At 33.7% G+C, this 12,930-nt stretch overlaps 2 protein-coding genes across 6 annotated transcripts; one reads left to right on the forward strand and one right to left on the reverse strand.

Moving 5' to 3' along the window:
• Positions 1–2,197: 2,197 nt before the first annotated feature.
• On the forward strand, positions 2,198–8,084 carry LOC107415821 (uncharacterized). Of its 4 annotated transcripts, none has more exons than XM_016024224.4 (11): positions 2,198–2,350; positions 3,442–3,601; positions 3,867–4,039; positions 4,563–5,002; positions 5,082–5,157; positions 5,404–5,750; positions 5,885–6,321; positions 6,420–6,582; positions 6,659–6,820; positions 6,918–7,006; positions 7,620–8,084. In XM_016024224.4, the coding sequence occupies exons 2-11, from the start codon at positions 3,489–3,491 to the stop codon at positions 7,768–7,770; spliced, it is 2,151 nt and encodes a 716-aa protein (XP_015879710.2). In that variant the 5' UTR covers positions 2,198–2,350; positions 3,442–3,488; the 3' UTR covers positions 7,771–8,084. The 4 variants fall into 4 exon arrangements, 3 of the variants coding, with proteins under 3 accessions (XP_015879710.2, XP_048327520.1, XP_048327519.1); XM_048471563.2 differs by lacking the exon at positions 2,198–2,350 and adding an exon at positions 2,383–2,545; XM_048471562.2 differs by lacking the exon at positions 2,198–2,350 and adding an exon at positions 2,568–2,997.
• A 202-nt stretch (positions 8,085–8,286) lies between these two features.
• On the reverse strand, positions 8,287–12,616 carry LOC107415761 (uncharacterized). Of its 2 annotated transcripts, none has more exons than XM_016024151.4 (8): positions 12,228–12,616; positions 11,541–11,676; positions 11,330–11,399; positions 11,098–11,191; positions 10,446–10,560; positions 10,118–10,259; positions 9,482–9,652; positions 8,287–8,758 (listed from the first exon to the last, which is right to left on the reverse strand). In XM_016024151.4, the coding sequence occupies exons 1-8, from the start codon at positions 12,487–12,489 to the stop codon at positions 8,567–8,569; spliced, it is 1,182 nt and encodes a 393-aa protein (XP_015879637.3). In that variant the 5' UTR covers positions 12,490–12,616; the 3' UTR covers positions 8,287–8,566. The 2 variants fall into 2 exon arrangements, with proteins under 2 accessions (XP_015879637.3, XP_015879636.3); XM_016024150.4 differs by having other exon boundaries at positions 10,446–10,659; positions 12,228–12,614.
• Positions 12,617–12,930: the final 314 nt, after the last annotated feature.

Raw genomic sequence — 12,930 nt, forward strand, 5'->3', positions numbered from 1 at the left:
ATGAATTTATGATTACGTTAGAAGAGGATCTAAAGTGCTACCATTGGTTACTTATCGTGTTTTAGTTTTTGATTACAATAGATTGTTTTGGAATCTAAAATCTATATTTTTACCAAAAACTACATTTAATGAAAAATTCTACTATAAACTATAAGTGAGGTTTAAAAGCAACACCAAATACGTATTAAATCTATTTAACATTATTATAATCTAAGAGTTATTAGCATTATTAATCCTTAAATTATACCCATAGCCACACTATGATTCTTAAACCTTTTATTTCCTGAAACTTTTGTCCTTAAACTTCATTTTTTTTTTAATGCACTTCGATTCTTAAACTACTTTTCAGTTTAATTTCTAATAGTTTTTTAGTCATTTAATGTATTTGATGTAATAAAAATAAAAATAAAAAAGAAATTACAAAATGAGACGTCTCTATAATTCCATATATGTTGCAATAAATATATATTGTACTACTTAACATTATTAAAAAGTAGAAAAGAAAATAATTTAAGGATTAAAGTGCATCAAAAAATGAATTTAAGAGCCAAAGTGCTAAAAAAAAATATATATTTCAACAACCAAAGTGTAATTATGAATATATTTATATATAAAGAAAACCAATAACACTAATTTTAACTATTTGCATTATTATGTTTATATTCTTTTTTGAAATAAAAAAAAAATAGCAAGTTCATTTTCCTATTGATGTTCCTAAATATATATTTGTAGATTTCTCATTGTATTATTCTTTTTTCCTAGCCATTGTTTGGTACAAGAGATGAAAAATCTAAATGATGTAAAATGGCAGAGATATGGGGAAAAAAAATAAAAATTAAAGGGATGAAAAAATATTTTTCCCTATTCTATTTGGCATGACACTAAGGTTGAAAAATTACTTTCCATCATTTATTTGATATATAAGTGAAAAACGAAATAGAGGGAAAAAAAAAAATTAAGTTTAACTATTTCATAATTATTTAATATTTTTCCTTTCAATAATCTCTCTATACTGAGGAATTGTTTTGTATGAAAAATCAATTATTTAAATTTTCATTTATCCTCTTTTCATTTTTAACAAAATAACCAAATCTATCTTTTTTCATTTCACTTTTCTGTCCATCTTTTCTTTTTCTTCCACTTTTCCACCATAATAAACAAAGCAGATATTAAAAAAAAAAATTGATTATCCCTTTGATCTGGTCATACACAAAAATACATAGGAACTATATATTTATAAAAAATATCTTGGAACTATATAACTTAATTTGTGGAAAAAATTATCTAACTAAGTTTATAAAAAAATTATTTAACTAATAAATTTTGAAAAATAAATAAGATTAAACAATGAGAAATTAATGGCATATATCGTCAATAATAAACAACATCATATAATATCCAAAATAAATATATATATACTTTTGTAATCAAATATACTTAACTTTAATGAAACACCTACCATTATTTATTTTTGCTAGTTGAACTTGCAAATTTTGTTGGTAATTATGTATATATATATATTTTTTATTTTTTATTGTGAATGAGTTTTTAAGATAAAATGACAAAAAAGAAGAAGAGGAAGAAGAATGTTTAGGCTTTTCACTTTCCATGTAAGAGTGTGATTCCATATAAAAGTATGAGAAGAAGTAATAATTAAATTTTCTAAAAATCGTTTCAGCCAAAAAAAAAAAAAAAAAAAAAAGAAGAAAATTCTAAAAATCGTTTTGACACTCTACCTTATTCATAAACAAATTGAAATTTTAAATGCGGAGGCAAGAAAGTAAAAATATTAATTTTAACTAAATAACGTTGGGGCAACCAAAAAAGAAAAAGAGTTTTAACCTCCTGTCTTTTTATTTTCTTTTTAAATAAGCAAAATACCAAAATACCAAATGAATCACGGAGCAGCCAAGTGCACAGATGTTCAACGGAAAAAAATCCACACGTTTTTGGAAAATAACAAATTAAAATTAACTAAAATGGGGAATTTACAAATAACACCCTTTTATTACATAAGATTTTTCCACAACTCAGAAAATAGAAGGGTATTACCATAATTTTAAATAAATAAATTAAAAAAAAGGGGGCGTTTGCTATCCTTCCCAAACACGGGGAAAAAACAGCAGAGAAGTAAAAGAGAAAACGTGAGAAGTTTCTCTACTATTTTTCGCATTTAAAAAAAAAAAGGGAAAAAAAAAATTATATATATTAAACTGTTTTAATAAAAAATAAAATAAAAACTAAAATACAAATCAAGAACCGCTCTCTCTGTAGCCTTCTCTCTCTTCATATTTCTTTTGGCATCCTCACAAGTCACAAGGTCGCACATTTCAACAGCTTCATTGCCATTGTAAGATTCACATCCTCTCCGTCTCTCTAAAAAACACACATACACTTTCACTCTCTATCTTTCTCTCATTAGCTTTGCCTTTTTATTGTTTATTTTTTTATTTTTTTTATTTATTTTGGCTATCTGTACTGCGGGGAATTCCACTTGTGGCGGGAACGCTGTTTTTTGCGGTCCATTGTCGGTGATTTGGTGGTGGTTGTCCATTTCTTTTTTCTCCTCTTTTGCATGCGATTGGACTCTTTCTTTGCGTTTCACTGCCCATTCCTATCTGATTTCCAATCATTCTGCCCCCCGCCCTTAGTCTTTTTCCATTCTCCGCCTCTATTTTTCTTTTGGAGCTTATGTTGTTTTTCGCCTTTTTTTTTTTTGGTTTTCCAAGAATGCGGGAATTCTAGGGTTTCGTTTTTGGATTTGGGTGACTGGGTTTTTTTCGTTTCTTTGTTTGGATGATGGTGAGGGTATATTAGGTAGGAGAATGATTGACGAGATAGAATGGAAGAGTTAGAATTGATTGGGAAACTAGTTTTTTCGTTAAGTCTTGCAAGAAGAATATTCTTTCAGGGTTCATGATAATTTTCTTAAATGATTTGCTGCCAATTTACTGCTCATGGTTTCAAATTTGGTGCCATGGTTTTTCTGTTTGTGAGGTTGTCGTTCTGAATCTTTATTGCCATTTGGTCTGATCCTGCTGTTGTGTTTTTTTTTTTTTTTTTTTTTTTTTTTCATCTTTTTCTGGTTGTTTTAGGGTTTCTGCAATGAGATGAATTCCTCATGCATTCATGTATTTGATTGACATTACCCATTGCCACTGATGGGTTACCATGAATATTATATCATATGAATTTGTATTGTCTTTGGCTTTTTGGTGTGCAATCTCTCTATTAGTTTTTGGTTATGATGTGGGAAAACTGTGGAAAGGGAAATATACAAATGTTTATGGTTTTTTAGTTTCTCAGCAAGTGTAGCATTACCTCTCAACTAAGCTAAATGTTGTACTTGGCTCATCCAAATGGCGTTTTCTTCCTTTCAAATTCGAATTAAATGCCAATGGCTCATGTCTCTCATTACGTTGTTTTGCTGTTCTGTTGCAGGAAGTGGACCTTCCACATCTCAGGGTCCTTCCAAGCTGATTTGAAGGATGCCTTTATTAAGAAGGAAGCCTTTCCCTTTGGCAGAACCACCTAAGGATCTTGAGCCTCGTGAGCTTGTATACCAAGTTAGATTTACAAAAGAGATATTTCGGGATTATCAGTATCCTTGTTTTGTAATTCTTCAAAGTTATTGGTACTTTTATTTATTTTATATTGGTGTTATGTCTTTAGCTTCTCATTGTTTTGCTGCTGAGAAATGTATTAGAAAGCACAAGATAGTGGCTTGAGTTATAATGGCTTGAGTTATAATGGCTTTTATTGTTTTTATGGAGAGCTTAAACGAAAAATGAGTTTTTAGCATTCTACTTCATTGTCAGCAGTGAGATGGACCTTACTCTATGTTTCACCACCTTAACTTGGATCAGTGAGTACTTGAACAGGATTAATTTGTATCGTCAGAGAGTTTGGATGTGCAGAGTCACTGGGAAGACTAGCTTAACTTATGAAGAGGCTCTGGTGTCAGAAAAACGTGCTACTGAGAAGGTCCAACAATTTCCCAAAGAAGTTGTGGTACCTGCACTGCGCACCATACAATACAGTTAGTGCAAACTCATACTTCCATTTTTTTTTTTCTTGGAAAAAAAAAGAAGAAAAAATTCGAATTAGCAATGCAGCAACTCATAATTGTCATCCGGGCCCTAAATGAATACTTCATTAGTGACATCATGAGGTTAAGCATGTAATATCTTTCTGTGTCAAGACTATTTATGACGTTCAGGTGTGAATTCTTCGATTAGTTGTTTATGCTTTGGTTGCTTTATAGATATGTTGAGTATATACTATCAGTGATTACATTATTTTTTAAATCTACTGTTGCACAACCTGGATGCCTCTTTTAATTTATTTTCACGTACATCGTTTCATATGGGCTATGTTTTGGTCACTTTTGGAATTTATTGTTCTTTTAATCTCAAATTCAATATATGTGCTTCCACTTAAGAAATTTGATTATATTAGAATCTGATTGGTACAATCTCTTGAATAATATAACTTTTGATACTCTATCACTCAAATTAGAATTTAAGGCACCTATGTAACTCAACTGCCTTTTGTTTTGGCAGGTATGCTTTCATTGAAAGATCTTGCTGACACAATAGCTGCAAAGTTGCAAAACTGCTTGTATGTGGGTGCTGAACTGAGTGGCAAGAAGGATGATGGTGTTTATCGATGCAAAATTTTGAAAGTGCTTGAGGACGGTGGTACAGTTAGATATAAGGTTGCATGGGTTGATAGAAGTAAGAAAGTTGTTGAGACTTCGGTAATGACTGGGGAGGATCTAATACAAAAGAAGCAGCCATTTAGTAGAAATGTTTTGAAGTCTTTTATTCGGGAATCTACATGCCGAAGTTCTCCGTGGGTCCTTCATGATGAACTGGCAAGAAAACATGGAATCTCAACTGATCTTCCAGAAGACTTAAGGGGCAAAGTGTCTTTAAAGGACGGACTAATAATATGCAATAAAAAGAGAAGGAAAAATGAGGAAGATAATCATAGTAACATGGTAATTATATAACTTCAATTTTCTTAATTATTAGTGAGAATTCAATATTAATGCTTTGTCTCATATGTATCATGTGCAGGAGGGAAAAAACGAGCTTAAAAAATATAAAAGGAGGAAAGTTGATGTTTCAACTTCAGAAAATAACAATGTGAAAGGTAGGTTTTAAGTTTTGATGGGTTTAATTTTGGTTAGTTTTTTAACTTTACCTGCAGCATGCTAGTTTATTTCTTGTGTGTGCTATATGTTCATCTTTTCCAACTTTCTTCTTCCTTAAAGATGATGGGAATATGGAGTTTGGGGAACTATCTGGCTTTTAACTGGTTGCACGTTAAAATTTTGGGCGTTCATAAGTGCAGTAAAATTTTGTTTCATCTGACTAGTATATCTATTTGAATTTGCAGAAGAAAATGAACCAAAGGAGGAACCTATCAAATATCCAGTTGATGATCTGTTGGTGAAACCTGGTGCAGATGATCCAGTTTTTACAGATCGCCCTTCTCCATCAAGGGACTTCAATGTTCCAATGGAATGTGTTGGAGATCTTTTAATGGTTTGGGATTTTTGTTCATCTTTTGGTAGGCTGTTGCATTTGTCGCCTTATTCTCTTGAAGATTTTGAAAACGCTCTCTTTCACAAGGAAGGCAATGTGATTCTTCTGGTGGAAACTCATTCAGCTCTTCTTCGGTTGCTTATAAAGGACAATGGCAAATATTTTTTGGCTGTACAGAAACGAAATCGTAAGCTGAAGGTTAGATAAGCAACACATACTCTTCAATTTATTTATTTTTGTCTATTTATTTTCTTGCTCTTTTCTTTAAAAAATGAATGTTCTGTTTTTCCACTGACATTTTGTGCTTAAATTGTTCTCTTTTGCAACTTCAGATTACATTAATCAATTGGGCAGAGTACTTGTGTGATTTATTAGAAATGGTTGACATTCCTGAATTACACACTCATATTTCAACCATTAAGCGGGGGCATTATGGTCTTCTAGATGTTCATACTAAATTGGGAATCTTACTACACTTGGTCAATCATGCAATCGGAACAGATATTTTTAGGGAGAAGTTGGATGAGATTATTGAACAAAGGCATGTCCTGGGGGCCACAAGAAGGGGGGAAGCATTGGAGGAAGCCAGAAAGAAAAGGGAAGAGAAAGAACAGTTGAAAGCAAAGCCTGATGCTAATGGCGTGGTGGATTTGAAGAATGTGGATAATGTATTATCAAATGGTTATGACATAACACAGCAAGGGGATAAAGTTATGAAAAAAAATGGTGAGGTCAGTTCATCTCAAGAGGACCATGCAATGGGTAAAAGGTTTGGATTCTATTATATTTTGATGAAAGTTATATGTTTAATTTTCAATCTTATCTAAGGCTTATTATTATTTGTAATTAATTATTTATAACTAACAGTGAGAGCAAGGATTTGGACACTGCATCAAAGACAGTCAAAAAAGATAATGTAGATGTAAAAATCCCGATAGAAAATGGGAAAGATTCTTCTAGGAAAGAAGCACTGAAACAGTTGAAGGATGAGAGAAAAGATGCAACAGAAGGGCGTAATAAAGAACAGAGGGTGCAGTTATCTCCTTACTTTACTTCTCTTTTTGTGTGTATACATCTTTTATTGACACTGCAATCTTACGCCACAGAAAGAATTTTATGAGCGGGAGATGGAGAAACGCTTTGTGCGGACCAGCCCCTTGGGCCGAGACAGAAATTATAATAGGTACTGGTGGTTTCGACGTGATGGAAGAATATTTGTTGAGAGTTTTGACTCCAAGCAGTGGGGATACTACAGTAGCAAGGAAGAGGTATGATTGTTTGACGGTTGGTTTATTTACTTGTTGGACCTGCATTTTCTAATTTACTTGTTATCTCCTGGATATCTGACTTGTCATTTCCAAACAGGTTGATGCACTGATGGGCTCACTGAACTGTAAAGGGGAGAGAGAGAGGGCACTTAAGAAGCAGCTGGAAAAATTCTATTCAAGAATAAGGTTGGTCCTTGACTTTGTTTCTAACAGCAACCAGATTGTCTCACCTTTTATCATATGGTTTTCCCTTTCTTTATTTTATTTGGTTTAGGTGGATGTTTTCTCCTTTTAGGTTGTGTCTACTCCCAGCTTATGTTGATGCTAGTGCCTCCATCGTTAGTCTGCCCGCTACTCACCCACGGAAACTAAGTTTAATCCTTTTTTCTCTCATTGTTAAAATCTTCATATGTTATTGAGAACATGTGAATGTGGGTATATGTATGTGCACTCTTGATAGCTGTTTTTAGGTGGGGCCGGATATTTCAAAAAAGATTAAGTAGAATTGATGCTGCCATCCATCTAATCTGTAGATCCAAATTTGTTGTATGGTGAAACTTTTCTGACATTTGAGTTAGGCTGGAGAAATTAGGTTGGTGCTATTTGAATGAACTTTAGTTCTGTTTAATTCTTAAATTAGCTTCCACAAATGGTTGAATTTATTTATTGCTGATTTTGGAAATAATTGCATTACTGAACAATGCCGTGTTCTTTTGTGTTGTTATAAATGCGGCAGAGTTCTATGCTTCTCATGCCTGCCAAATTTGTACAGTTTGCCTTATGAATTGTTTTTTCACAGCTCGGAACTCCAAAAGAAAACAAAGGGCTTGGCTCACAGGATTGCACTGGAGGAGGCTGTGCTGCGAAGATCTACTCGTGTACGAGCTCCACCTAGGGAGAATCCTGCTAATGCCTTCCTAAGATATGTTAACAAGTGGAAGGAGGACTAACTAATCTGAGTTTGGTTATGGGGGCCAAAGTTACAGCTCATATAATTCAATAGCTTGTACATCTCCATACATTTATCATTTAACTTGCAAAAATAGGACAAAGGAGAATAGAATTTTCATGACGGCACTGTATTAGTTGTTATTTTCTGTGGGGTTGGCGGCTGGAAAAAGAGTAGGGATGGACCTGTTTTTCAATCCATTCTTCTAATATCGGACAAGCATGTATTATGCTTCCCCCTCCCATTTTTGTAAATGACTCGACATTCTTTTTCAGAGATATCAGAGAGGCTACTGGGTGTCATTCTTTAATTTAATTTCATGTTTCATCTTTTTTTCATATGCGAATGGCAAAAGATGATCTATTGGTTAATATTAAAATTGTCAATTTGGTATTTACCCAAATAAATAAATAAAAATCAATATGTTCATTTACTTTTACATCCTTCATAATCGCATAATGCTCTTTGCAGCTTATGACAATGAACTATTCATGGGAAAATTTTAAGGTGATTTAAGTGACCAGTAAAAACTAGAATATGTTATTCATGGGAAAACATACCTTTGGATTACAAATCCATTTACACAGGGCTTTAACCACTTCCATACCAAGTTTTACAATTAACGTTCAAATTTATTGCATTGAACCAAACAGAAGACAACAAGGCTACCATTGTAGCAAAGCATTCTGTAGAAACATTTCTTAGCATTATTTATGCCACTTCAGATTGCACATACGTGCCTTGATACTGAAGGGGAAGCTTTAGCATTGAGAATTTGATGCTTGGAGAGAACGATATTACATTATCTCCACTACTGCACGACTAATGATTTTCCCTTGGTTGAGATCCTGGAAAGCCTTGTCTGCCTCCTCAAATTTATATCTTCTAGAAACAGCATTGCTTAGATTGAAAATGCCTGTTTCTGCCAATCTAACCAGCTTGGGAAGATCCTGCCTTGCCCTTCCTCCATATGATCCAATCACTTTTACCTATCCATTATATCATTTCCACAAAAAGTCAATCTTCTAACAAATGAAAGACAAATATCAAATATGAAGTTGCACATGAAAAATTATTTTGGTTCTCCACTTGAACAGGTAATAGTAAACATGATGCTGCTCATATCACCATCAAGCGAGTGTTCTGATCATGGCTTCAGAACAGCATTCTAATCAGCAATACTAATTTATCTAAACAACACAAGGAAATAGAAGAAACAAACATTAGTTAGGGATATAACATTCATGTGCTACAAGCCCACAGGGACTGGACTTGCAAATCTGTTAAACAACGAAAAGGCATTACAGATTCAAAATTACACAGGAAGTGTGAGAAAATACAGGGATGTGGCACTAGATAACTTTGATGCTCGTCCCAACCAGAATGGCTTCTTATCACCATCCATGAGACATTAATACTGAGGGAACTTTTCAAACACTTAAAACTATTGTTTTATTTATTTATTTATTTATTTGATAATGTTGTCTAGATATTAAGCTAATACAAAGTGGACCAGTGATGCATGAACAACACAATATATGACATGATACTTAAAGGAACATTTTATGATTTCCTTGCTTGCTTGCTAGCCTGAAAACTATGGAGTTTCATTTTACATCCATACGGTCATCCAAATGAATGCTTGTTGATGAGATAAGGTAATAATTCTATGCGAAGGTATTTTTATTGATTGGTAGACAGTTAGTAATCACCTTTCTACGAACAAGACGGTTTATGTCCACTTCCCCAACGGCACCAGCTTGTGCAAGTCCAATCATTACAGCTTTTCCTCCATCTCTCACACTTTGTGTACATTGCACAAATGTCTGTGGTTTCCCTAGGGCTTCCACAGCAATATCCACACCTTTCCCTCCAGTTATTTCCTGTCCATAAAAAGCAAAATAAATACACATAAGGCAAACTAGCAACATCAGATACATTTAAGTGTTAGTTTGTGCCCCTTTATGTATCAAGTTAAAAGTCAATGAACAGATACACATATTAATGTTATGGAAATGCCATGACCATGTAAAATAGAAAAACAATTTCCTAAGCATATAAGCTTTGCTTTAGAATTTTTTTGATGCAACTTATTTGAGCATCTCAGATGCCACCATGAGGAAATATCATGTAAATGACTAGAGATTGGATGAGGTTGATTGCCTCCATGGCCAGTTATGGTGCACTGGACAGTTTAGACGAAAAAAAAAGGAAACAGCTGCCAAGCTTTGGCAATGCTGCTATCATATAATAAAATGTTGACAATGAGATTAGAGATATTTGATTTGAGTAGATACCTTGTTCGTTTTCTTTGATTAATAAGCTTAGGAAAATTATACAGTACTTACTCTTATCTTTTCAACAGCATCTTCCTTGCTTGCATTTACAGCATGAGTAGCACCAAAAATCTTAGCTTTTTGCAGTTTTTCATCTTGAACATCCACAGCAATTACATCAGAGGCACCAAATGCTCTTGCTATCTGCAAACAACTGAAGCAATTGTTCTAGGCATGACAAATGACTCATTCAATAATCAAGCATATTGGTCAGCCTGATTTCTATCCAATACAGTCAAGAAAAATTTTAAACCAACAAACTTGATGTTGGATTCAACTTGGGAAAAATTGCATCCTATCCCTATCAAGGCAAAATATGAAGCACAAAATCATAATTTACCTTGAGCCAACGCCCCCGACGCCAATCACAGCAACAGAATCCCCAGCACGCACCTCAGCAGCATGAGCCATAGCACCATAAGCAGTAAATACTGCACATCCTAAAATAGCAGACTCTGTGTATGGCAACGAATCTGGTAAATTAGTCAGTGCATGTGCTGGCACAACACAGTACTCAGCAAGCCCCCCCATACTATACATATATACAGGTTTTCCTGGATAGTAAAGATATATTTTAGTAATCCAGCAACAATATAAATATTTCTCAAGCAATAGAGATAAAGTTACACCAAAAGCATAAAATAACAAAGAAAAAGAATCCTAAATGCAAACACCATATAAGTTTTAAAAAAATGAAAATAGAAAAGGTAAGCATGCATACACTCATAAAGAGAGATCCTAACCAGAAACAGAATTGTTCATAAGCTTTAAGAGATATGAGATCAAGAATAATCATGCCATTCTTCATGGGAAAAAATAACCTTTTCATTTGTTCCTACCTTGCAGAAACAGACAATTCTTCATTTCTATAAGAGGTTAAATCAGTTTCACACTTGGAAGAGCAAAGTCAATAATAAAGAGAACAGCATGAGCAATTGCAATTATGAAACACATACTATTATATATGTGTGTTCACATGTGTGTGAACTTACCATTGTTGCGGAGGAACAGCCGAGTTTCACCATCATAAAGAGTCCCTTTTGCGCGGTTATAAGCAAAAAAATCTTCACATAAATCATCTTCGCCCTATTTTCAATTCAGTGATGAATAGTGTACATGTTAACTCTTCTACAAAGATGTGCAATCATTCATTCAAGGAAGCAGTAATTACAAAATCGGAGGTCAATGCAAAGACATCGGAGTAGAATGCTGGATTGATATTACCTTTGAACAGTATGAACAGTTACCACAAGGCATGATGAAAGCTCCAATGACATGAGAACCAATTGGAAATCTGAAAAAATTGAAGAGACAAAACTAATAATCCTTGTTGCTTGTCATCTGCCTCAATCATAAAGAAAACACAGTACATAAATTCATTCATATACACATGTTTATACATAATAAGTTGCTCGAACTTATAATGTATATGCACCTCGCAATGATTTTGGCATCTGTAAGTGGTCCGTGTTCAACAACCTCACCACTTATCTCATGCCCGATAACAGAAGGGCTGGGAAATGGAATTTCGCCTTTTATAACGTGGAGATCAGAGTGGCAGACTCCACAGGCTACATACAAAAGGCACACACAGTATCAGACACTCAATTACAAACTGTAATTTAAACCAAAAACAATTATTCACTACAAAAGGCCAAAGATTAGAAGCACAAATGGGAAACCATACATTTAATTTGAGGAAGAAAAAAATCAATGCTGTAATACCCATTCCGGAAACAGCAATAAAGCTTAGGAAAAATAATTACATTAGAACATTCATCTTCAGCAAACAATCTCAGTAAGATCTCTTAATATAATCACACCAGAAACTATAATGTTCCGATCAAATCAGGCTCAAAACAAAATGGGAGCTCCAACTTCAATGCTATACTTCATTACCCAAATCATAATAATTCCAAAAAATTCTCTTTTTCTTGGAGAAAAAGAAAATAATAAAGAGAGCAAGATAATTCCAAATCGGGATCAAACCCTTGACTAAAAAGAATAGCTCAGATTGATTATTACATTTTTCCATCTGGGTATCTAAATTAAGTATTCCAAATAGTTGAGGAAATTTGTAGGAGAAAGAAGTAGAAAACAAGGAGAGATATTTTGTTGATACCCTTTGTTTTGATGAGTATTTCACCGGCTTTGGGACGAGGGATGTGGAATTCTTCAATGGTGAGAGGCTTGTTTGGTTCCCAAAAGACAGCTCCTCTCATGGATCCACCACCATGTGAGCTGGTGTCAGAGTGAAATCCAGTCCACCTAGTATTTTGATTGTTACCCACCAAGGAATTATATGAAGCAAGACAAGAAGAGTAGTGGACCCTCGAGAGGATTCTCCTGGAGAAAGCAGTGCGAAGTACTGGCAAAAATGTCATCTTTCTTCTTCTTGTTCGTCTTCTTCTTTCGGTCTTCTGTCCTCCTTGTGTCTTCTTCTTTGGCACTGGCAGTGGGGCTCTGGTGATTCTTAAGAAGCAAACAAATCAAAATTCGTACTTATCGTCCTCGTACACGTTGACTTGCCAAATTTTGATTTTGCCTAATACAATCATGCTATTACTTCGTCACGTGCTGGCATTTATGACTTATCCACATTTTACTTGGCGTTTCTCAATGTTTATAATTACTACTGTTCATAAAAAGAAAACAGTATATTTTTAAATAAAATGCATAATGAAAATAATTACAATACGAATAATAAAATAATTCAAACTTTTTTTTTTGAAGCCAAAAAAAAAAAAAATTCAAATTTAATTTGTCCACAACAATCACAAATATAAATATAACAAAAACATTAAAAAAATAAAAAAAAGAGCTGA

This window comes from Ziziphus jujuba, chromosome 4 (genome assembly GCF_031755915.1).
Source record: "Ziziphus jujuba cultivar Dongzao chromosome 4, ASM3175591v1".
NCBI lineage: Eukaryota > Viridiplantae > Streptophyta > Magnoliopsida > Rosales > Rhamnaceae > Ziziphus > Ziziphus jujuba.